This window comes from Trachurus japonicus, chromosome 9, assembly GCF_045865225.1.
Source record: "Trachurus japonicus isolate A0001 chromosome 9, Traja_1.0".
Classification (NCBI taxonomy): domain Eukaryota; kingdom Metazoa; phylum Chordata; class Actinopteri; order Carangiformes; family Carangidae; genus Trachurus; species Trachurus japonicus.
The window spans coordinates 34,849,980-34,876,701 of record NC_140915.1 but is presented as its reverse complement, the minus strand read 5'-3'; the positions used below and the strand labels follow the sequence as shown (position 1 = coordinate 34,876,701).

The following is a 26,722-nucleotide window of genomic DNA, read 5'->3' as shown; positions in this document are numbered from 1 at the left end:
CACTCACTGCGAGCCGCCATTGTTGTTTGACTCAAACAGTCGCTTCAGCGCTACGTCACACCTCAGAAAGTCCCGCCCGGCGATCCTGATTGGTTCATTATTTTTTGCTCCGGGGAAGAAGTTTGCATTGGCCTCGAGTCTAGACCCTTGTGCGAAGCTGAGCGTAGCGCCTCTGGCGTAGCTTTGCGGAACTACAAGGGTCTGGCGAGAGCCAGGCTAGATGTATGAGGCTCCTTAACCCTCTTTCTTATGTTTGGCCATGAACAGACGGAGTCTGTAATTTTGTTTTGAATTTTTTATCTTACTTGCTACCTTTACTGCATATAGTTTTTAACTAACATCAGTTCTTGTCATAAGTATAACATATCCATTCCTTTTTTTGTTTTTTAACCAGTTTGTTTGCACTTGTTGGTAGATTCTCAGTGCTACTTGTTTTTCTTGTATTGTTAAGATCACACCAGTGTCAATATTCTGTCATCCATTTGTTCCATTGGAGTGCAGTAAGCCATCATGGGGAACTGAGAATATAACATGGAATTGCTCCCTTGGCCAAAAATGGACCTATGACATAATCTGGTAGAAAACATGAAAAACTAAAATTGTTAAGTGTTGAGTTTAGAATGAAAGACATTTTACCTAAATTGTATGATTTAATGCTGTAAATAATAAGGAATTAAAAAGTGTTGTTTTCATGGGTTTTGGAAATAAAAAATGGTCAAAATAAAAATAAAAAGAACTGGACACAAGGCTAAACTTGTTTCTTGTTTTTTTCAATATACAAGGACAGGATTTCTAGAAGAATCATGTCCTCTGTGATTCTCCACATATACAGGGTGAAAAGAATCAATAAGTGCACAGTGAGCTCTGTTGGATGCAGTGATACCGTACCTTGCTATGACTGTTATCTCCATATCGTCCCATCAGGTTGACGCGGTGACAGTTTTTATACCAGAAGGCTCCCTTATAGGACAGGGCACAGTTGGTGACTGCGATGTCATTGTCGTGGTCGTAAGTGGAGAATGGGCGACCATGGTGGTAGGTCATGGAGTCACCTGCAAACACACACACACACACACACACACACACACACACCAGACAGAGCGTCAGCTGAAGGATTCTTTTAGCAGCAGGTCCATTGTTGTGTTTCTGTGGTGGATGAACACTGTGACACCACAGTATAAACCAGAATACTGTGAACTGCATGAAACTCTATATGAATAAAAGCCTGGAAATGTCTTGAGAAATAGCTACTAGAAATTTGCAAACTTACTAACACAGTACAATAACACAGAGCTGCTGGTTCTCTGTGACTTTAATAAAATTAGTCATCAAATGATTCAAAGACCTTAAGAAAATGTGTGCCTGTAGCGCCGCATTATTTAATAATGTAATACATTTTCACCTCATGATGTAATAACGTCACATTTTGTAAAAAAAATTCTTGGAAGCAATATGTAATAAACTTTACCACATTTTGTAATAAATTCTTACATTAATGCACCAAATTATAACAAAATGCGGATGTTGCACTTTTTTTGTGAAAAAAATGTAATTATTCGGTGTATAATGTAACAACTTATTACAAAGTGCGGCAAAGTTTATTACAATTTTATTACAAAATATGACAGAGTATTACAAAATGTGTCTTTACTACATCATGAGGTGAAAATGTATTACATTGTTACATAACAGGGCGCTACAGTGCCTACCTCAGCCTGGAGGATCGATCGAAGTATGTGTTGACCGATCTGATTCTGTCCAATAGCAGAGAGAAAATCACAGCTTCTGGAGTTTTTATTTTTAAGATTTTCCTCCATGACCTTGCTGACAGTAATATTCATCACACCTCTGAAATAATGAGTGTAGAATCAATTTTGGAGCCGCAGCTCAGGGTTAAAGACAGATCATGCCCCTGCTTCTCCACTGGACTAACATCAAGTTCAAGGAGAGGGATAACGCCTGGACTCGAGTAAGGTGTCCTGGGGAAGAAGCCCATTGGCTAACATTCAGGCAGCTCAGAAACATTCAGGCAGCTCAGAAATAATATACATCCTCCTTAGGGAAAGCAAAAAAAACATTATCTTAAAGGATTAATTGCCCATTCTTTTACAGTTCTATCAAATCCTCCAACACATTACATTTCTTTATGAGGAGTTATACATGAGGTCTGAAAGTCAGAACATGTGGTTTCACATCATGAGGGCGGTGATGTAAACCACCTCATTAACGATCAGTCAATCTCCAAATGATCCTGTTGCTCTAAACTCCTGGAATCATTAGTTAACGATGAACTCCAGTCACTCTGTTCACACCCTCATCAGTCTGGTCACATGAAGCTCTGTCACTGCTGCTGAGGTTGTTAATGATCTCTATCTGATGCTGATAAGGGAAAACACTGATTTATCAAAAGCATTTGCTCACTCTGCTCCAGGAGCTACTCCATGTTGGTTTAGATTTGATTTCTAGGAAATGGTTCAGAACTACTTTTTAAGCAGTCTGTGATTGTGTCTTTTCACTACCGTAATAGGAGCTACCGGGTTCATTATAGGTCATTTTAAAACTATGATTATGAATTATTAACTTGTGTTCTGTGTTGTCTGTCTGTCTGTCTTGCTGCACTCTATTTTGCATGTCCCTGAGACAATGTCATCTCCCATAAAAGTGACTCTGTACACAGCTCAGATATAAAACCATATACAGTTTGTCACTTATGAGCCCAAACTTATTGCAAGGGCAGTAGAAGGTAAGTCTTCAGCAAACTTACACAGTTCACTTTACGTGTTTTTGCTGCATAGCTTGTAACCTACATCTGATCATTTGTTTTAGTTTTAGTTTTTTTGTTTTATTTATTGTATCTCTGTGTCTGGAGACTGACTTTTCAGTTTTGAGTATGCAACATCTGCTGATTATTTTGGTTTCACTTGTCAATGATTATTTTTGTTTTCTTTTATTGGGTTGGAATAAAAAGATTTTGACCTCTTCTCATGAAATTATTGTGACAGTGTGTATAAACTGGAATAAAAAGAGGAATGTGTCTGAAAACAAACATATTCCAATATTATGGGCAACAGGGCATATTAATATATTTATGCTTTGAGTTTGATATACTATTTTTGGCAACTTTATTGGGCAACATTGCAATTCTAAATAGCTTTAAAGGCTAATGGAAAGGATTAATGGTAGGAGGAATATAGGCTTAATAGCTTCAGCCTCTTTTTGATCTATGAAATAGATAGATAATATGATTGATTAATTGATGAAGCATTCCTGACTAACTAACTAAACTAACAAGACAAATGTAGAGAGTAGATCTATCTCAAACAGACTACAAAAGGAACTTGAATAATAAAATGAGAATTTAATCCTCATCTTTTGAAGTTTATATAATGAACTTGTTCAGATGGAATTTATTTAATTAATAATAATGAGTAATGTACATGTATTTCTAACCTTTTTCCTGAACTGTTGGTGGTGATAAAATTCATACTGCTTGATATTCTCACGAGATCATTGACAGCGTATTACCGTAATTTACCATTGAAAACAGTCCACAACAACTGTTTAATAAAACTACATAAGAACATTTTAATATTTTGAACTATGTATTTGTGAGAGCAACTGAAAGGTGCTGGACAGAAGAGTTGTATTCATGGCTGCGGGCTGCAGGAGTCGGCCTTACCTGCTGTTCCACTGTATCCTCCTACATGGACTTTGTAGCGGGTCCGAGGTTCAGAGACGGAGAACTTGTCGTATTGAGCGTAGGCCGTTTCTCCCTTATCTCTCAGGTCCACTCGCAGCTCGTACTGACCTCCAGCTGTGATCTTATGTAAGTTGGACAAACCTGAGTGAGAGGAGATTGGATTATTAACTAGAAAAATGGAAATTATAAGCAAACGATGAGAATTCCTGATATATTTTGTAATAATACAGGGTTTAACATTTAAATAACAAAATATACATTATTAACAGGTTTAAATGATATTTGATGACTGATAACTGCTTGGATCCAGATTTTAATGTTTCTCTCTGCTATTCCACAGTGTACAGTATTATATTAGTGTTTCATGCCTCCCACACAATATGCTTTTTATTATATAATGAAATAGAATTTTAATCAGTCCATGTAGAACCACTGTAGTGTCGATTCATATGTTGCTGTTTTTACATTTATGCAATGTATATTTAATCAACAAAATACATCGTATCAGCAGCAGGTGATAGAAAACACTGAATGCTGTTCATTCTATATAAATCATTATAATTACATGGGGAGTTATACGTTACCATGTCCCTACGTATTGTGAAACAGTGCGTTGTGCTCTGGTGTTTGTGAGAAATTACCAAGCCAGAATTCATCATTCATGTCACCGAAGCCGGCCGTGTAATTCTTCCAGTTGCGGAAGAACTCCAGTCGTCCGCTCTGGCGTCTGAGGAAAATCTGCAGAGAGCAAAACAACAGATGAAGAAGGTGAGATCAGCTGTATGTGAAACATCTCTACAAGCACTGCTGCTATAAAGTCTTATAATGAGATTTTGAAAGAAGCCAAAGTATCATATTATATACAGTATTTGTTTTGACAAGTTCATCTAGCTGCAGCAGACCATGGACTCGTATCAACAGAAATCATATTGTCTATGAACTCCTTCTCATCCTATGATATTAAAGTAGCTTTTTTTTCCTTTGGTGCAATGGAACAAAACACAACACTACTATAGTGATCTATGACGTTATACACCTTATAACATTTTTGAGGTAATTGTTTTAGTAAAGATCATCTATACTACAGTGCTGCAAGACAAAACTAAAACTTAATAAATAAAACACCAATATAAGTTACACAATGGAAACCAGTCACGTGCTCCAGCCCACCCAACAGATGCAAGTCAACCAACCCCTGAAAAAAATCCCTACAGACTCTAGCTTTGTGTGCCTGTTGTGTGGTGCTGGCCATGTACAGTGGGTTAATAAGAGCTTCTGAAACTGAAAACTGTTTCTTGTACTGAATTATAACAGTAAAGTTTGGGGGCTACAATCCAAAGCAAATACCTGGATGAATACCTTCGAAACTGCTGAGATGTATTGTAGGTTCCACACAGTGGTTAGAGCCACTAGTAATGTACAGTAGCATCTCAGTGAAGTAGACTATGATGGAGGTCAGCAGTCTCCTCCATGACAGTGGAGCTACTCAACCAGACGAAGGCTGTCTGTACACTACATCGTTCAAATGACCAAATTCCGATTTTTCCCTCTCAAGTGGCACAGATCAGATCTGTAACATGAACATGTAAACGGAACACATACGCATGGAATCGGATACTGTCAGATCAGATCCAGGCCCCTATCATATGTGAAAATATATCAGATACAAATTGGATATCTGCCGATACATCTGCAGTCTAAACAGACGGATCGGATCTTTCCTGGGAATGCGTGTCATACGTTGTCAATGATAATATTAATTTCCGTGCCCACACGTTTTGCTGAACCTCTGTAGCCTGTGATCGACACGTGGGGTTGACCTGGACTACCGTGGCCAGCTGTGGCCAGCTGTGGTCACTGTCACAGGAGTTACATGTGTTTACTTTTTGTGGTGTCTGGGCATCTGTTTTTTTTTGGTTTTTTTACCTCACTAGTTCTTGTTTTCATATAACCGAGTGGTAGAGATGGCTTAACCAGGTTGAACCAAGTTAGGCACTCCTTGCATTGAGATATAGTGACCCAAAATGAGCTCAACCAAATGGTCAAGCAGGCAGTTAAAGGGTTAAAAAAGTTCACTAGTTTATTTCATCTTCAGTGGGTTATTTCAAACCTTTGCAGGTGTTTGGAGTTGATCAGCTGATTAGAGTGTGACACCATTAGGTTACAATAGTGAACTTTTTCACTCTATACTATTTTTTTGAGATACAGAATTTTGTGTTTTCATTAAATATAAGCCATAATCATTACAATTAGAATAAATAAAGACATGAAATATTTCAGTCTGTGTTTAATAAATCTTTATGAATAATAACTGAAATAAACTAACTTTTCCCGTGATGTTCTAATTTATCAATATGCATCTGTATAATCAGTGATGCTTTTTCAAACATTAATACATATTGATCATATTTGTCCCTTTGTTCAGAGACTTACGATCCATCCGCCTCCGTCAGTGCTCATGTCGCAGTAGACCTGGATGGGCTGGCTCTCGTCTCCGCCCAGATAGACCGTGTACAGGCCTGAGGTGGTGTCACCGTTCAGCAGGGCCTGGGAACAGTCCCGGGGGTGTCTGTAGAGCACGCCAGCTACACACACACACACACACACAAAATATGATAGAGTGGATCAGACAGTACAGTGAACAGCTATGGGATAAAACAACAGTGTATTCCTTTAACTACTGTAGTTTAGTTTAGTTTAGTTTATTTATTTCATTCATTTATCAAGCATAATTTCTATTATTTATTACCTTGAATTTATTTTATTCTTAATTATCCTTCTATTCTCTATGCACTAATTTTATGAACTGATCTGTCGTCTTGTCTTGTTGAATGATGATGTTTATTGTGCAGCTGAGAAACTGAATTTCCCTCGGGATAAATAAAGTGTCTATCTATCTATCTATCTATCTATCTATCTATCTATCTATCTATCTATCTATCTATCTATCTATCTATCTATCTATCTATCTGTCTGTCTGTCTGTCTGTCTGTCTGTCTGTCTGTCTGTCTGTCTGTCTGTCTGTCTGTCTGTCTGTCTGTCTGTCATAAAAACAAAAATAAAACTCATAAAAAATGACAACATTGTAACTCTTGAATGAAAGGGGGCAGAAAGAAGCTAACTTATATGTTCTACCCCTTGTTACAATAAATTAATTCACAAATTAGATAATATGCATCCAAGCAAAGAAGAAATTATAGATGTTTATAAATGAGAACATGGTATGTTTGAGTGAATCCCAGTACAAGGCATCAATCAGTTGAAGAGCAGCCACAGTTTTGCCAACGCTATACACTCATAACACAATATGCTGCATCCCTGATGATAGAATATGTAGCTCTATGAATCAACCCACTGGTGGTGAAGACTGTAGTGATGACTCTGCTCCTCTTGGGCCCGGCGATGGCCTGCAGCTTGACTGAGTACTCGGTGGAGGCGCTGAGCTGAGCCATGTTGTAGGACACGGCGGTGGGACTGAGAACCACCTCCTGAGGGAACAAACATGCTCAAACATTTCACTCCTCGACACTTTGAGATGTATTTCACCGCCACCGGTTCGGTTCGCACACTCACCCGGACGGTGCCGTCGGCTGACTCGAAGCTGAGGATGTAGCCCGTGATGTCAGCGCGCGGCGGCTTCCAGGTCAGCATGCAGTTCTCTGTCTGGATGTTGCTGGCAGCCAGATCCTGAGGGGCGTCCACATCTGCACACATTCAGTCAGATACTGTAACAAAGTGGTGTCGTTGGGAGCATCTCATTTGATTTATTTATGTAATTGTGCCTTGGCTATATGTTGCTTTTGTTTGTTTGTTTGTTTTTTTATTGTGTGTGTATCTGAATCTTCATCTCTCCATTGCCCAAGACAAATTTCTCCACTCTAAGAAGAAATAAAGGCTCATTCAGTTATTTTTTATGTTATATGTTATTTTTTTAAATGTTTTTTTTCTTTTTCTCTTTTTTGTGTTTACTTGAACTTAATTTATCTGTATCAGTTTTTTTTCTTTAGTTTCGCTTTCTTTTCTCACCTCTTTCCATTTATTTATATATTTAGTGTTGTTATTTTTACTATCATCACCTTCCCTTATCTTTATTTCTTTTCTTTTTTTATTTAATTTTTATTTTGTTATTTCTCTACATTGCACAAGGTATGTGATTATTATTTCTTTACTGTGTTTCAATTATTTGTTAGGTCAAGGTGTCAAGGTGAGGTCATGTTATAAGCCTTTTGGGTTTCAGACCTCACCTGCACATTTTTCTTTTCGTAACTTTCTCACTAGTAAGAGAGATAAGTAAATGTTATGTTCTATTTTATATGTGCAAATAAATAAAGTCTAAAAAAAAAAAAAGTCTATTTTATCTTATGTTATGTATGTGTATGAGCCATTTCAGTATTTATTTGGTGTTTTATTTTGGTGTATTTTATTTTTGGTGAACTTCCTCTTAAACAGCTGCTGGTCTGAAAGTGAAAAGTTTTTGACATGTCGTGTCTGCCACTGTGTTTAATGGGATAGTTCAACATTTTGGCAAATTAGCATATTTCCATAATCCCTATAGTTTTAGGAGTAGGATCATTACCTTTAACTGTCGGTGCAAGCTGTTTTGAGATAGACGGGGCGGAGACGTGAGCTCTGCACGGCGCGTGGTACATTCACCTTTCCTTCTTCAAACTCATCAAATACACAATCCAACAACTCCGAAACGCTCATTGACAAGTTGTGACCTGCACATTCACCAGACTATGAAATAATAATGGAACCTTACGAGATATAATTGTTTTCGAGGCAAATGCATAGCCGGAACTACATTCCAGACACAGTTGCTCGGCAGAGTGACTTCGAAAGCGCAAGTAGTTCTGAGTATTTAAATTGCTTCATGTGTCGTAATGTTACATAATTATACGTTATTATCTCATAGCGTGGTGAATGTACAGGTCACAACTTTTCCACCAGAGCATTTTGGAGTTGTTGGATTGTGTATTTAGTTTGATGAGGAAAATGTGAAAGTACCATACGCCTCCGTTGCTTTAGCTGAGCAGCTCACGTCTCTGTCCTACCGATCTAAAAACAACTTGCACCGACAATTAAAGGTAACAAACCTACTCCTAAAACTATAGGGATTATGGCAATAGGCGAATGTGCCAAAATGTTGAACTATCCCTTTAAGGAAAAGGTATTTGGCACCTTTATTAGAACTTTTGTTTACAGAGGAATTGGGATCACTCACCGGTGGTGAATTCGGTTGTCGTGGCTGCGCTCTTGGCCAAGTCCCTCACGGCGTACACCTTCACAGTGTAGTGCGTTGCTGGCGTCAGGGAAGTCATCTCGAACTCCACCACGTTCCCAGACACGCGCTCCATCACCGGAGCCACTGGGGCCAACCAGGACAGGGAAGAACAAAAATCAGAGGGTGTTTCATATTGTGATGTGTCACTCGGGAGTTTGTTCATGTTACTGAAGACTGGTCTCTCACTTAGGTATAACTGAGGGTCGTTCCTTAAAGGGATAGTTCACCCAAAATTCAAATTTCACTCATTATCTACTCACCCTCATGTCGACTAAGGGCTGTGAGAATTTTCAGAGTCCTCCGTTCCTTCTCTGAGTTACGGGGGGGTCCGCGCAGCAGTAATTGTCCATATAATGGTTGTGATTGGGCCTCACTTTTCTTTTTCCAAAAAGACACACCAAAAAACATCCAAATACCTCCATACTGCTCGTCTGTAATGTCCCTCTTGTATTGAAGCCCCAACATGAGAAATTGTTCCGAAAAAAAAAAAAATAAGTATATGTTTTAAGCTTGTTTGTAGCGGAAGCTCCCAGTGTCTCAGTTCACTGCTCTTCTGGCGGAACAATTTCTCATGTTGGGGCTTCAATACAAGAGGGACATTACAGACGAGCACTATGGAGGTATTTGGATGTCTTTTGGTGTATTTTTTTGGACGAAGAAATGTGGTATCCATTCACAACCATTATATGGACAAATACTGCTGCGCGGACCCCCCCGTAACTCAGAGAAGGAACGGAGGACTCTGAAAATTCTCACAGCTCTTAGTCGACATGAGGGTGAGTAGATAATGAGTGAAATTTGAATTTTGGGTGAACTATCCCTTTAATAAAGGTTCTGGAAAGCTGTATCTACGTTCTACATTCTATAATCTTCATTTAAAAAGGTTGTAATAATCATTAGAGCTATTGTTTTATAGCATCTGGATCTCAGTTCAAGACTGGATTAGGGAGACTGATTATGGTGACAACAGGACACCAGTGCAAAAAAGTAAAAAAGTTGATCTCTATTTACACTTTCCTCTTTGTTTATTCCTTTTGTAGAGGACTAGTATGCACCGTTTATTCCTCTATCTGTGTGTTTGGATGCATCATACCTGAGTCTGCACTGTAGGTGATGACATAGCCGTCAACTGTGGCGATGGCAGGCTGCCACAGCAGGAGAGCTTCAGCGTCTGTGATGTTGACTGCAGTCAAACCACGAGGCTTATCCAGAGCTGCACCCCCACAGACACACACCACAAACACACACACACATACTCAGTTAGGGTGAATTGACCATACTTGCATATCTCCCTATGGACATGGCTATTGAGTAGAATGGAAGTGAAATCTCTCCATCTTCAACCTCATTGTTATTTGAACACAACAGACAAAACACATTTCATGAAAATACTTGAATAAAACATTGTTACTGCTGCTGCATGTGCAGTAGTATTTGCTGTCGTGTCAATTTTAGTCGCTTCATTGCAGCATCACAAAACTGAAGAATCAAGCCAAAATATACATGTGTGTGTATGTGTGTGTGTCACGCAATGAAATAATAATGGAACGTTATGAGACAGAGTTGTTTCCGAGGCAAATTCAGAGACTGCTTGCCGAAAAACTGCCCCCGACGGGAACGTGCATCAGCGGTTTTGCATTAATTTACCTCGAAAACAATTCTGTCTGGTAACGTTCTGTTATTATCTCATAGCGTGGTGAAGGTGCAGGTCACAACTTGTCCACCTGAGCGCTTTGGAGTTGTTGGATTGTGTATTTGATGAGTTTGATGAGGGAAACCAAGAAATCCCATGAGCCTCCGTAGTGTAGCTCTGAGCAGCTCGCGGCTCTGCCCCGCTGTTCTAAAAATAGCTTGCACCGACAATTAAAGATAACGAACCTACTCCTAAAACTGTAGGGATTATGGCAATGGGCCAATTTGCCAAAATGTTGAACTATCTCTTTAGCCACTGCTATGTTCACTGTACAGAGCTATAAGCACTAACTTCTGACAAAGGCTCAACTCTGTACAGCAAACATCCCAGTGTTCTGTCTAGTAAATAATGAAAATGGTGTAAAATTTGAGTCATGCTTGTTCTGGTTATTCTGTTTACATTGACGGTTACACAAGACACTGAGATGTTTATTGTACAGAGCTGAGCTCTAAGTATAAGATATTGATGTTCACTATGAGACTTTATTATGTTGCTTATTCTGCTTTTTAATTATAACATACAGTTGATTATTGATTGATTATAATCTTAATGTTGACAAAATTGGAAAATGAAAAGGTCATAGGCATCATAGGTATTAATGCTGCCAATAAAAGCAAGATGAAGACATACTGTAAACAGTCTGAGACTGCACAATAGTATATAAGAGAGTGATCAGTGGCAGCCTTCATTTTTGATTCACTGTTGTTACCCCCTGTGCCCCCCAGAAAATACTTTGGACCTGCCCCTGGTGTGTGTGTGTGTTACAGTGCAAATTTCCCATGAGCCTGTACCTGTGGTGACACTGTCTGACCCCGGCTCGCTCTCCCTCTGGCCCTTGACAGAGACGATGGTGACCTCATAGGTGACCCCGGGTGTCAGGTTGGGCAACACAGTGTGAGACTCAGAGCCGTCCACTGCCAGCGTCTTAGCATTACCTGGGAATCAAAGAGACATGAGTGTTATTTAAGTGTTTTTACTGTATTTTACAGTAGGTGTTTGGTCTGCGTGGGTATACATTCATATTTAAAAAACAATTCTTAGTCCACCTCCCTTTTTTTTTACATCTATGGATTAATTATGGTCCATTCTATCACTAAACCACATTTAAATTCTGCGTTTTTTCATTGGAACTTGACAAACTTATCTCACAAGTAATGAAATCATTCATTTTCTCCTCATAGAAATACCCACAATTAGTCACTAGGGGGCAGAATCAGTCTATCATTGGAGAAAAGAGCTTCTCTGTAGCTGATAGAGGATTAGGCTGAATTTTCAATAATAACCCGGAGTATAACAAAATTGTTAACACACATTTATAGTACGATTAAATCATTTTTTCTTGATGTAAGATGGGATGCAGCTGAGGGGAGAACTTTTAGAGATCAACATTGTCAAGGGGCTTTATTGAATCAAGTGGCACTGCTGCAAAATCTCCCATGTTTGAGCTGTGAATGACTTACACACACACACACACAGACACACAGACACACACACACACACACACACACACACGAGGACACTGACCTCCGTGAGCAGGCACGTAAGTGACTCTGTAGCTGTCTACCCGGGCTCTTGGAACCACCCAGTGAACAGTGGCGGATGTGTCGGTGACGTCAGAAAAGCGGATGCCCTTGGGTGAGCCCAGGTCTGGCACAGGCACCACAGAAACAGCAGGTGGGGGCAAAAACAGACAAAAAAAAAACAGATGGTTTAGTCGATATGTGTATAACCCTCTTAGCATGGTGAGGGGCAGAAAAGATCGAACATACGGTATATTTGTCAATGAAACTGAATGAATGCATAGCGTGGATATAACATTGTCAGTGACTTCTGCTCTGGAATAAGGAAGCAGACGAGAAAAGCATACAATATAAGCACACATATTCTGTTATTTTAGCCAGAGCAGATCCACCACCGAGAGACATTTGTTTTAGAACAGAGCAAAAAAAAAAAAAAAAAAAAAGAGCGTGTGTGTAAAAGAGAGCGAGGTAGACAGACAAAGGGGGCCTGGGGAGGCCTGTTCTCCTGGAGAAACCCTTTCCAGCTAACAGCAAACCGCAGTATCTTGCGTGACAGACCTGAGGAGGATTAACTTGCCCCCATTTCATGGAGACACAAAAGTGAAACATGCGCTGTGCAACCCAAGAGTAAAGCCTTACCCCCAGGGAGGACAGGGGACACAGCCACAGAAACCCTTTCTATATGTGACATAGACAACTGCCCCTCCACCTCCTTTACAAAGAGACACACTGACACATGGGGCCAGACAGTTAAAGACTGAGGACTGAACAGAGACAACACAACGTAAGTAGTCAAGTAGCTGAGTGAATGTCCTGAGTGGGGGTCGACTGCCATGGCTTTTTAAAGGCCTTATGTAGAAAAAAAAAGTTTTATAGTATTAGTATAATATTCAGCATTTTGACCATCATGGGATTTTAAATTTTGCAATAAGGCCCAAATACAACTACAGTAATTATGCATCATCAATATAGATGAAGGCTGATTTCAGTAAACCCACGTGTAGGTCTGACTGTGAAACAGCCATGTGGGCCGCTGCTGTCTGCTGGAACCACTCAGGAGCACCGACAGATGGGGTGAAACACAGAGTTGCTGACACAAGGCACACATTGTCATCACCTCGGATGATCAAAACTAAATTGGCATTTTGTTACCAGGGCGATCCTGGTTCTCACTGAAGTATCTCACTATGGGATGTGGCCTCTGGTGTGACTGATCAAAGTTCCTCTACCACCAATTGTATGAGTTGAATCATCCAGCCTGTCCCTCTTTACAACCACCTGCTGCCCCTCTATAGGGCATGTCTTCTACTTGTGGCCCTTTTCCACTAGCAGTACTTGGCTCGGCTCGACTCGGGATAGTACTTGGTATCTGGTACTTTTTTGGGGGGGTATCAAATTCCAAGCACCTGAGCTGATACTAAACTGTGATGTCAACTGACTGACTGACTGTCGTCACTAGAAGAGTCATGAGGGCGACATCTAACACAAGAATCAAACCTGCTAAAACACACCAGAAACAGAGACCACTGATCTGTACAGTAACTTCTGCTATGCTTTTAAAGGGATGTTTCAACATTTTGGCAAACTGGCCTATTGCCATAATCCCCATAGTTTTAGGAGTAGGTTCATTACCTTGACGGTGCAAGCTGTTTTCAGATTGGCGGGGCAGAAACGTAAGCTCTGCACGGCGCATGGTATTACTGAGCTTTCCCTCATCAAACTCATCAAATACACAATCCAACAACTCCAAAACACTCTGGTGGACAAGTTGTGACCTGCACATTCACCATGCTATGAGATAATAATGGAACGTTACGAGAAAGAGTTGTTTTCAAGGTTAATAAGTAACCGGAACTACATTCAGAGTATTTGCTTCATGTGTCGTAATGTTACATAATTATACGATATTACTTCATAGCGTGGTGAATGTGCAGGTCACAACTTGTCCACGAGAGTGTTTTGGAGTTGTTGGATTGTGTATTTGATGAGGGAAATGTAGAAACACCATGAGCCAGCTCACGTCTCTGCCCCACCGATCTAAAAACAGCTTGCACATAATTAAAGGTAATGAACCTACTTCTAAAACTATAGGGATTATGGCAATAGGCGAATTTACCAAAATGTTGAAATATCCCTTTAAATTTAAATGGCTGCTTGGCGTAAAAAAAAACACAACGTGGTTCTTGGATGAGTGTGTTTGAGGATGACGAGAGGATCCTAAAGAGAGCTAAAAGGAGCGACCGTAGCAGCCATGCTGTGATGACCCCGCCCACACTGAGGAGGTACTCAGTTGTAATGGAAAATGACCAAAACCGAGTAGAGTTGAACCGAGTAGAGCCGATTAGTGCTGTAATGGAAAAGGGCCAATGGTTGATGTGTACAGGAACAGCAGTGCTGTGACACCCCTCACTCAACTTTCAGATAGTAGGACTACTCTGCTATCGAAATGTTCTCTTTAAACCTCAGAAGATGACCCACTCCCAGACTTCATGACTGGTGTAAAGCAAGCAGCTCCAGGTGGTGGGCATGCAGGTGGTTTTAAAGGGGGGCCAGCTAGATTGTTCACCTTAGAGGAACATGGTGGTGGTAGACATTCTGTATTCAGTATGGCATGTCATTTTTGTCCACCTTTCACACTTTCCCAACTCCCCAGGGTCAAATGAAAGGTCACTGGGGCCTGATTTTTGGCAAGGAGGTGTATCTTTGGGTAAACTCTGGATGTCCCGAATTTCAGAATGAAAGTCCATTTTTTGGACCCGTAATGCATTTTAACCACACCCATAAATAAAGAATCTTGATCTTGATCATGACCCTTCAAGTGGACAAAAATGTCTATGGGGTTTTTAAAGCAGATATCAGTGGAATGTTTTTCTTAATATAAGTCCTAAATAGTCCTATTTTCCGTCAGCAATCACTTACATTAAGTATTTCAGCCTAAACACGAGTCTCTCCGTCACTCTGCTCTGCTGTAACCCGAGGAGAAAATTTTCCTTGTGGGATACAAGTGTTATCCAATGAGGGGAGAGAACGGCATGAAGGGCTGTGTGTGCAGCCAAGGGATGCGCGTGAATGTGGTGACGTAGCACGAGGACCAATTGATGCCTGACAAGGGCGGGGGCTGCTAACTCATGGTGCGTTCAAGGAAACTCGTACTTTGTGTTTTTCCTTCCTGTGAAGTCATACCAGTTCGATCTGGTACGAGTTCACGGGTCGGAAGTTACGAGTGGCCGTTATAGGGAACTTTCACAGACAACAGGACGGTAAAAACACGAGCTACGGGTTACCTGGAACGCTACCAAGTCGTAGTTGTGACTTGAAGCTGTAACTTACGGTTTCAAAAGCCTGCCTTGAACACAGCATTAGCCGAAACGGCCGTGCCGCTGTTATCTGCTTTAATGTATTTTAAAGTAGAAATTTTAGATACAGATATCACCATGAAACTTCTCAAGTTCATTACTCACATTAAGCCAAATATTTTTTGTATTACAAGTTTTGTCAAACTTTGTTTAAATGTGTAAATGAGGCAATATCTAATGAAATATGTGCTAATTTCCAGAACCAAAATCTGAACAATGGATGAAGCTACTTTCAAAATTCTTGTTTTATTTTGTTGACATATTAGAGTCAGAAGTTTTCACCGAGGGGATTTTGGATATCTCTTTTTATCACTAAATAAGACCAGCCCTAAAGCCCATAGAGCCCCATATAAATTTTGTGTTCTTGCAGCAAAAACAACTGGCCAGGAAGGAAGGGGTTAAACATTTTGAAACCCATGTCAAAAGTGATTTTCATGTTTAGTCAAGACCCAGCCCTATTTGTATCACAAATATTTTGGGAGTAACTAATGTCTAAATTTTGTCCAGGGGTCATGGAAGTGGTACAAATTGAAGGATCATCCGAGGGTTTTAATGAGATACTTGGTGACCCATTTTCATTGAAGTCAACTAAGTGCCTTGTGTTAATGCCACTACACCATGAGACCAAATGAAGAGACAGTGTTAGGACATAGAACATAATAACGTTTCATGCTGTTACCATAAAAAGACACAACTGACAACAACGGCTACGATGACGAGACCGGTCCAGAGTTTCAGTTCACAGCTCTGATTTCTTGTTTCCGTTCGGTCACTGTGTACCTGTTCTCACCCTCTCCACTACAGACTTGGAGCGTTTTCCCAGAATGAGCCCAAAGATTTCAATTTTGTACTCTGTGTCCTCAGTGAGTTCTGTCATTGAGGCGCCGCGCTCCTCGCTGCCCAGCACCAGCTCTTGCGGCTGGCCCGCGCCCTCGGCTTCGCTGACCATTAGGACAAAGGTGTCGAAGGCGTCCTCTTCGGCCGTCCAGGCCAGCCTAAAGCTGTCGGGGGTGACGTCGGACACGAGGAGAGCCTGCACCTCCGGTTCAGCCTCTGAGTGACATGGGGAAAATCAGATTTTCCTCCTCTGTGGGACTTACAGTAAGAGTGCTTTCACATTTGAGGAACATGGCAGTCAAAGAGCATGTAAGAGTCTATGCGCAAAAGCCAGCGTTGGTTATGTGGAAGCTCAGCATCAGTCATCAAATAGCTAAAGCCTTTACAGCAGAGTGGAAAGAGAGGGGAAAAAAAGAGTTGTACTGCAAGCTGGCTAACAAAACAAAGACGGAAGAAATGAATTTGCGGAAGCCACACAAAAGACTTCAGCTGTTATGATTTGAGGCTTAGTAATCTGACCTATTAAAACCACTGTGGTTAGTAAGCTGGAAAACTGACTCAATCACACAACTGTGACTCGGACCAGAACTCACTTCCAGTAAATTTTAGAAAGGCCAGGCTACTTGGCTTATATTTCCTCTTCATCAACCCAAAAAAGAGGTAACTGAACCAAACAGATAGACTAAACACCAATCTATGAGAGAAACATTTTGGATTCAACACCAAAGATGGACTGAACTAATGAAATAATGAACTTTTGAGTTAGAAAACTTGCTAAGTTAGCAAGTACATTAGCTTAGCCTGGACAAATGCATCAAATCAGATTTTATTTGAAAAATATACATAGAAATGATGTGATCATGGCAGATATCTGACTGTATCCATGGGAGTATGTGGATGTAATGTTGTCGTATTAAGCAGTCATTAGTAGCAGCAGTGCTAGAATCCGAGGGTGAGCCGGAGCAGTGGCTGGAGAAAAAGCTCTTTCTCCAGAGGATGATTCCGTTGCAGCTAATTAGTTGGAGAAAACTTCCGGTATAGCAGCCCAGATGGACACATGGACCGGACAGAGCTTTTAAAGCAGCCTGGATAGAAGTAGATATAAGGAGGGCTCAGGAAAAAACTCAATAAACCCCAGCGCCATTGCTCATTAAAACGCTACACCAAATGTGAGGGTCTCAGGGGTCCTTGAACTAGCCTGAAACTCCCTTTTTTTTTTTTTTTTTCATTGTGAGGGGAAACGCATGAGGCATTTGATGTGAGAAGAAGCAGTGGAAATGAGAAGCAGAGCAGACAAATCCCAGGGAGCTGTCACTCTTCATTAGCCACCGGGCAGCTTTAGCTGGTCAGTGGAAGAGAGGGAGGGCCACATCCATCAGCTAACATGCGCTATAGTTTACTTCTGATTTCACCCTCCCACCACCTCTACCCTTCTACCCCCATACCCTTCCGCAGTCTCTCCGCTCTCAAAAAAAAAAGAGAGCCTGTTTGCCGCGGAGGACTTTTATTTCCAGCGCGACGTCGCCGACGATGACCACCGTGCATAACATAATCAAATTAGGCAACACTTGTATTCACAAGTTGGAATGTTTTATGGATTAAGTGATGCTAATGAAAAATGTTAAGCTGCGTCACCAGCCATTAGCATGCGGACAATGGGCCATGCTGAGTGCATGCCTTATTCTGCGTGGCCCCAGAAGCCCCTGGCACTCCAGCACCAGAGCCCAGGGGCAATGGCAGCATGAGAATGAAGAGCCGTCCAGGCTTGAGGGAACTGGGGATGCATACAGAAGAGAGCCCTCACACAAAGCCACAAAAGCGCCTAAGGGTTTTTTTTTTCTTCCTCTGTCAGTCCTTCCATCTTTCTTCCACTTGACTGATCCTCATCAGTGAAATGTTCAATGATAATGTCTGAATAGATGCTGAAACAAAAACTGTCAACTAACCCCCCAAAAACTGGTTGTTTTTTTCTACCTTTTAGTCTGGCTTTAATTGTTTTTATATGGTTTCCTCAAAAGGCATTTTGTTGTGGTTGTTGCTTTGTGAAGGTGTTCAGAGGTACAAGGCATCATTAGCATATTTTACCCATGTTGGTTCTGGCCCAGTAATTAGGCACGTACAGTAATTACTGTCTTTTTTTTGCCTGTTCACATAACAAGACCAGGTGCCGTCTCAGACTGGACCCGTACCAACAGGCAGGCCGACGGCTTAAGGGTGGATCAAATGCAGATCTGTGGCTGGACTAATATGGACTGAATGGAGGTTTTGTGTGCTTGCTGCTTCGGTGTGTTAGCCCATTTAACAAAAGGCATACCTGCATGATGGATGGCAAATGAGGGGGTTTTGTTTGGGGATTTGGGTTGTGTACACTGTCTGAATGGAGATTCTGTTTACCCAGCGAAGAATAACTTCCACCAGAGTGGCTGATAGGTATAAGGCTCTCCTTAATCACCTTTTTGAAATGCACTCCCAATGCCGAGGGTAAACAGTTTGTATTCAGAAAAATGGGAGATGCCTTAAAATATGACCATGGGAATGAAGAAAACAAGCTGCTATCCCAACACACAGAGCAATAAGAAGGTTGAATTCACAAAGATTTGTCTTTCTCACGGCACACAACAAGGCCCAGGCTCACAAATCCACTTTCGCTGAGTCATTTTTTTTTTTTTTGGAGGAGGAGGATTCTTAAAATCTAGATTGAATCCAAACAGCTCCTTCACTCTGACATTTGTTGAAGTGCATGGAATGATAGCGACAGTGCTAATCTATGGCACAAACACAAACAAGTGTCTCTACAGCACCTATCAGAGTCAGATTAACACAGACAGGGGATGAAGCACAACAGAGCTCCATGAGAAGACAAACACTGTTTGACAATTGAAAGTGACTGTCATGTAAAAAGTCCACACAGGAAAACTGGTTAAATTCACTGTGTCGGCAGAAGAGAAGGAAGCAAAGGTAAAGAGCGAGGCCTTAAGAGGTTGACGGCGTTGGTACCTGTGATGGTCTCTGCAAAGACAGGGTCTAAGAGGGACCCTCTGTGCACCCCGTACAGGTTGGCCCTGTACCAGGTGCTCGGGGAGAGGTCAGAGACGGCCAGGCTGCGAGCGTCGGCAAGCACCGTGTGGTTTTGCCACTCGGCGCCCGTTTCCGCGTCGGTAACCTCGACCAGAAAACTCTCAAACGCCCCGTCCTCGGCAGACCAGGACAGGAGGAAGCTGTCCCATGACACGTCGCTGATGGTGACGTTTGTCACCACAGGCTTCTCCTCCTCTGGGTGATGACAAACACATCGACATGGAGTTACAGGACTGGGACACACACACACAGGATGAAGACAAAAAGGTTGGACCAATACGGATTTCAAAGCCTCTGCTGGGTATTTTGGAAGTTTAACCTTCCTCTTGTGTTAGGGTCGCTACTGACCCATTTTTAGGTTTTTAATGCATAAAAGTACCACATAAATTATTTTTGACTTTGGAAGGAACCTATATTTAAACAAAATAAATAAATTTAAAAAATCATAAAATTCTAAAATGCTCTGGTTAAAATTATTACATTTGTGTTGTTAGGGTCGTTTACGACCCGGTTATAACGATAATGAAGTTAAAACTGAAATCGTAAGTGCAAAACCAACCTTTTCGTGGATAAGGAAGCCTAACAATATAACCAAGAGATGAGAAACAAATGAGACTGTCGAGCTTGGGACTGTTTCCATCAACAAAGACAAAAATGCGAGGAAAATATCAAAATGATTTTGGATGGGAAAAAACATCAATATGAATATAACTGTTTTTCCCCATCCAAAATATTTTTTTCTTCCTAAATCCATGTTTTCCTCGCATTTTTGTCTTTGTTGATGGAAACAGTCCTGAGCTCGACAGTCGACTAGTAAGGTCTATCCAGGAAGCTAGAGTAAACAGGGGTACGTGATAAAAAATCAGAGTTAACACTCAGTATTGTGTGGTAAGGAACTGGTGGATGTTGCAAAGCATTTGTAGTGATATTTTGAGCATTATATAGAGGCCAAAGTCACGGTGAGAAGAACTGCCCCCATTACTTTGCTGTTTAACTGCAGTGTAGCGCAGCTAGCAGGAGGAGAGCTAGGTCCGGTCTGCACAGATTTTTCTCAGATTTTTTTCCTATGGTCGCACTCTGGGACCTAGAGCTGTAGAGTGTTACTTAGAAAATGACTGGAATTCTCCTTTAAGACTTAAGACTAAAACCGGCCCTAACACAAGAGGAAGGTATGAAGTCAAGGGGTACACTAAGAAAAAAGGCCCAGGGGCCCACACCAAAAATATTAAAACTAACATTTTCCTGGATAAGGAGGCCTAACAATGTAACCAAGAGAAGAAAAACTAATTGGATGAAAAAAAAAAGTTTTTAGTGTATTTTATAGCTGATTTAAAACACAGGTCAAAACTGACCCTAACACAAGAGAAAAAAAAGAACTGACTCTGGCTTTGCATATCGGTCCAACCTCCCAACACACAAGCATGGACACACACACACACACACACACACACATATATTTCTATACATCAACCAAACAAGATGGATATTTCCTCAACAATGGATGAGTCGTCCTTGACAATATCAGCTGCGAAAACATTGAGGATCTCTCATTTGTATTTCAACATCATGTCATGTTGCCGTCAAAAGGTGAAACTGAAAAAAAAAACCCTCTTTACTTTGTCTGGTGTGGAAACATTCCCTTATTTGCACTATAAAAGGTCAGAGGGAACAAACAGCATCATGATCAATGGCTGCCTATAGCCATCTCCTCTGCATTACCATATAAGTGGAACGACTTAAAGACAGAAAGCAGCAGACAGACACGCTGATGCGGTTTGCGCACGTTAATGGCCGTGAATGAGCCATTAACATTTGAAGGTGCGGCGTAGCCCGGCCGGTATGGCAGAAGTACGCCGTCCACTTCAAACCCGTGGGGAGGCCGTGCAGAGCCACATGCAGCTGCCTTATAATTGGAGTCCATTGTGTGTGCAAGCATTCAGAGAGTCGATTAGAAAGACACAGAGAGATAGATGGCCCAGGTAAACATCAAGGCTCCCATTATCCTCTTTTCGCTGTGTGGAAGAGTGGTGAGCAAATGGAAGTAGACAATAGGAATGTGATGGGATGGGATGGGTGTGGGTATGTATGCCTGTGTGTGTGTGTGTGTGAACATGGACAGGGAAAATGCATTTAGTGAATGATGTGTCTGCTGAGTGTGGGCAGCATTTGAGTCAGCAGCAAACTTTTCTCCCAATGTTGTGATAAAGTTGTTTTACTAACAAGTGAACTCTTCTATTTAGCCTTTATAATCAGTTCAGAAGACCTCAATATGATGCACATGTAAGTAGATACAAGTGCTTGTCAATGGTGACAATGAATGGCGGTAAGATTATAATGATATAAAATAAGTTTTAAAAGAAGATTAACACATGTTTTATCTGTTATAGCTCACATACTGAATATTAATAAACAAACTAAACTGTCCAGAAATTAGGGTGTGACTGATTAATCGGCCGATTATAGCCTTAGAGAATAATCATTAATTGGCCAAAAGTTGGCCAATAGAAACCAATGTTAACACTTATATTTTCACTAATAAAGTTCAGGGAATATCACTTGGTTTTACTTCGAAATGATGTCCTTGTGGGTGATTGGTAGCGGGTGATTATCCATGATTATTTAATTTCCCAGAGCTTTATGCAACACGCTCCCACGCAGCAATTTTGGACAAAAGTATTTGAAAATAATAAAATGTTCTACCTTAATTTTCTATCTTTGTAGCAAGGGTTTGAACAAGATTAAAAGTATTAAAAGCAGCATTTATTTATTTATTTCTGAATAATGTAAAGATTTAATCGATCGATATATCGGTTTTTGGAATGTTTTATTCCCTAATATCTACATAATCATCGCCCCCCCCAAAAAAAAAAAAAAAATCCATATTGGTCAGACCCTCAGAAATATTGTGTGTTATAAACCATAATAAATTTCCATACCGTATTGCTAAATATGGGGACTTTGGCATACAGCTTACATTTTATACAAAGCTCCAGTTTTAAAGTGAAGGACAACTGTGGAAATACTCTGTAACTTGCTAAAAAGCCAGATGGAAAGAGCTAGAGATAATACATTTATCTTTATACTTATATATTAGTAAGGGCAACATATGAAAATCTGGGAACTAAATCCTTACCAAGAAATTTCTTCACAATTGTCTTTAGGAACATGCATAATATGATGTCTTAAAATGTTGAAATTCAACTCCCGTGGGAAACCCCCTAAAAAACTACTCAAAGTTGGGGTACCCATAACTGGATTTTTGAACATTCCGAAATGTTAAATTTGGCTTTAAGTAACTTGTGAGGGGTCAAACTAGGGGTTTTTCATGATTCTGAGTTGATCGCAAACATTAGTTTTACACCCAAAACACTCCTTGGTGGAGAAAAAAACAACCACACCCACTTTTTTTGTTCATCGGAACCCCCACTACCACCAATAGAATGCATTACAGAGAAGCCATTCCTTAGCATGGCAGAGGTTGTGTCACTACTAAATACTCAATATAATATAACTTATATTCTATAGCCCTTTTTCTATAGGACATACACACCCTCCAAGATTTTGTGGTGTCACGATTGCAACTATTAATGCAAATTCAATCATGAATTCTTTGGCCTTGCCACTGCAACTTTTCTGCAAATTCGCTAATATAGACCGCTGTGGCTAGCTGTGGTCAGCTGTGGCCACAGTGTTTCCATTACTTTTTTTTGCATGTGTTTTTATTACTAGTTATTGTTTTCATATAACATTAAGTTTTATGCGGATCGGGAGCGAGAGAGAAGGAAAGACATCAGGTGCACACCAGATGTCACATACCAGTAAAACCGGCAACATACACATAGCCTACACACACACACACACACACACACACAGTTCTCACTATTGGGTACATGTACATTAAAATGTTGCTTTCTTCTACTTTTTATTTATTGCCATGGTAAATCAGCCTAAGTATTGTTTAGTGGTAGTTGTAGTTGGTTAGCATTAAAAGTGAGGAATTTTGGTGTTAGCTAGTGCTAGACATGTTGAAGCCATTTACAACCTTCGACCATTGACAAACATACTATTTTTTACACCTGATATGTGTTATCTCCTTTTTCTTTTAAGAACTTGAAATATGTCATGTCATTGTGTTGATAACATGCATAAGAAACTTAAAAATTGTGGTAACACTTTATTTGATGCCTATCTCTATAATGCATTATTATCATGCTTATAATGGGTTATAATAATAAAAGTTATAATGCAGTTATAGCACTGTATAACTACAGTTATAAACACTCATAAATGATCATAATGCTTTATAACAATAATCATAACACACTATAAAGCATTTTATCTTGACTTATAAGGTCAGGTATTAATATGTTAGAACTATTAGGAACTCGCTGACAATGCCCACATCGATAATGCATTAAAAATATAGTTAGAATGTGTTACAATTGGCTCATAGTTGTGTATAACTATCATAATAAACACTCATAAATTATCATAAGGCTTTATAACAATAAGCATAACACATTATAGAGCATTACAACTCTATTATACATGGATGCAAACAGCGCGCCGAAAAGCGAAACTCGCTTTTTTCATGACCAATTAGGTGACTTGTGTGAATCGTTCAGATCCGAAGAGTTTTTGTTTTTTGAGGGGAGGGGGGGGGGGGTCTCAGCGTCTCAGCTGGGGTCAGTAAAATGTTTTTCTAACAGGCTGACAGTGACAATCACGTGAAACTGAGGCGAACTCATTCATGGTTGTCTCTGATTATACTGATAACAGCCGACCTCCAATGTAGACGCGCGACGTGCGCGCTCATTAAAGCGGCGCGTATCCGCGTGCAGTCGGTGCGACGGCGACGCCGTTTTTTTCCCCCGTGCACCGTGGAGCTGTGGCCGCGGACATGCACGGTTCCCTACGTTGCTGTGTCAGGCAGGTGTTTCCACGGAGCTCTGCCCCGTTTCAGAGGTGAAGGAAGCCCTGAGTGGAAAGACGTCGCCTCCGCGATGTAGAATGTGTTCAATTATAGTGAAACTAACACATTATATAGGCCTATATGTCCATTACACACGGAATGACACATCCCATGTCTTTATTTATTCAGTTTATTTTAATAGTAATAATTATGACTAACATTCAGTGAAGACCTAAAAATCATCTCCAAAATGGAAATATTGCAAAGGTTTTTGTTTTTTTTTAAGCATTTTTAATATAGAAATGTTGGCCTTCTGAAAACTATGTCTATCTATATGCACTCAATACTTGGTTGGGGTTGAACTACTGGAAATTGCCTTTCCATGATATTGTAATGTACTTATTTGTTAATGGTGAGCACCCCCCCCCCCGGGAAATTCCTCTCTTTTTTGGTCCTGACCCGTTTGCATCCCTGATTATAATACTTGACCTTAAGCCATTATAAAATGCTCTATGATGTGTTATGCTAATTGTTATAAAGCCTTATGATAATTTATGAGTATTTATAATGATGGTTATACACTTTTATAAGCCAATTATAACACATTATAACTATATTTATAATGTATTATCGACATGGGCATTGTCAGCGAGTTATAACGTATTATAATATCTGACCTTATAAGTCATCATAAAATGCTTTATAGTGTGTTATGATGATAAGTCTTATGATAATTTATGAATGTTTATAATTATAGTTATACAATGCTATAACCACATTATAACTCATTATAAGTATGGTTATAATGCATTATAGTAGATAAGAGCATCAAAGGTTCTTACAAAAATGGTTGTTAGTTTGGCTAACGAGTAGAAAAGAATAAATAATGGTTAGTTAGAGCCAAGCACCTATGTAGCGACTGAATCTGATGACTGTCATCTGACCATTTTATTTTCCTTAAATGCTGGCTGACTGCCCCATTAGGCTATCAGGGATGACTATCATGGAAAACGTGGTGTTCGGAGCCCTATGAGGATTTTTACAGTTATGGTTTAGGCTATTATAATAAAAGGGTGATCTACTGTACTGCAAATATGAATACCATTAGAGATCAGCTTTATTCCTGTGCATGGACAATGAGGTTTTCTTTAATGTCCACAAAAAAGCTTCTACTTATTACTACTGGAATATATACATATAACCATTACTATTCTGACCTTTTTTACATTTTTTGGACATTAATTTCTAGGCACAAGCACGTCAATGTACCATGGTCAAATAACCTGGGGGCCAGTATCTGTCCTGGCGATACACTTTTATAATGGCCTTCAAGAAAAATATTATAGTTAGAATGAATGGCCCACCCAATATAGGTGCATATTGCACAATTACTAACACATTAGCGAATCCCATAATACACTACAACAGTCTACCAACAGTGGTAGCCGGTCATGACCAAGGACAATAGGAGGCTCCCAAGCTGGAATTGAAACAAGTTTGTGACACAACCTGGCAAAACATCTTATCTTTTTCCATTCTTCAAACAAGAGCCTGGATTGCTCGAATTGGAGATTGATGCTCAGTGAGGGTGCAGATTAACATAGATCATATTTGCAATCAATGTAAGCACCACTGTGTATTTTTTTGTGCCATTTTCCTATCTTCATTTCGAACAAACTTGTATCAGTTTGTATGCTGGTATGTGAAATCGGGTGCATGTCCACTGTATTTTCTCTCTCGCTGCTTGCTACCGATCCGCATAATAAATTACAATTTTATAAATAAATTTTTTAAAAAAATCTTAGAGCGACAACCACAAAATCCTGGATGGGTGTGTATGTCCTAAAGAAAACAGGCTATAGAAATATAATAGTTAAATAATATTGAGTAATTAGTAGTTGACACAAAACCTCTACATATGCTTAAGGAATGGCTTCTCTGAAATGCATTCTATTGGTGGTGGTGAGATGGGGGTTCCGAAGAACAAGAAAGAAGTGGGTGATGGTTTTATTTTTCTCCACCACGGAGTGTTTTGGGGGTAAAACTATTGTTTGCGGATTCAACTCAGAATAACAATGAAAAACCCCTAGTATTGACCCCATTGACAAGTTACACTTAAAGCCAAATTAACATTTCGGAATGTTCAAAAATCCCAGTTACGGGTACCCCACCTTTGGAGCTAGTTTTTGTAGGGGTTTACCCACGGGAGTTGAATTTTCAACAGTTTAAGACATCATATTAACGCATGACCTAAAGACAATTGTGAAGTAAATTTCCTTGGTAAAGATGTTAGATCCCGAGATTGGTCAAATGTTCTGCTAAATGATGCCCTTCCTATATTT

The 26,722-nt window shown here is 40.2% G+C and overlaps 1 protein-coding gene across 4 annotated transcripts in view; it reads right to left on the bottom strand.

Moving 5' to 3' along the window:
* tncb (tenascin Cb) overlaps positions 1-26,722 on the bottom strand; it is a 138,439-nt gene that overhangs the window by 2,658 nt on the left and 109,059 nt on the right. For 2 of the 4 annotated variants that reach the window (XM_085787627.1, XM_085787626.1), the window contains 10 exons: positions 12,202-12,324; positions 11,469-11,612; positions 10,078-10,197; positions 8,925-9,068; positions 7,274-7,404; positions 7,056-7,188; positions 6,134-6,285; positions 4,342-4,438; positions 3,680-3,841; positions 889-1,052 (listed from right to left, as the gene is read on the bottom strand). In XM_085787627.1, coding sequence (XP_085643753.1) covers positions 889-1,052; positions 3,680-3,841; positions 4,342-4,438; positions 6,134-6,285; positions 7,056-7,188; positions 7,274-7,404; positions 8,925-9,068; positions 10,078-10,197; positions 11,469-11,612; positions 12,202-12,324 — 1,370 coding nt within the window. Of the gene's footprint in view, positions 1-888; positions 1,053-3,679; positions 3,842-4,341; positions 4,439-6,133; positions 6,286-7,055; positions 7,189-7,273; positions 7,405-8,924; positions 9,069-10,077; positions 10,198-11,468; positions 11,613-12,201; positions 12,325-16,333; positions 16,607-19,387; positions 19,664-26,722 lie in introns of all 4 variants that reach the window. The other 2 variants (XM_085787624.1, XM_085787625.1) reach the window with 2 other exon arrangements.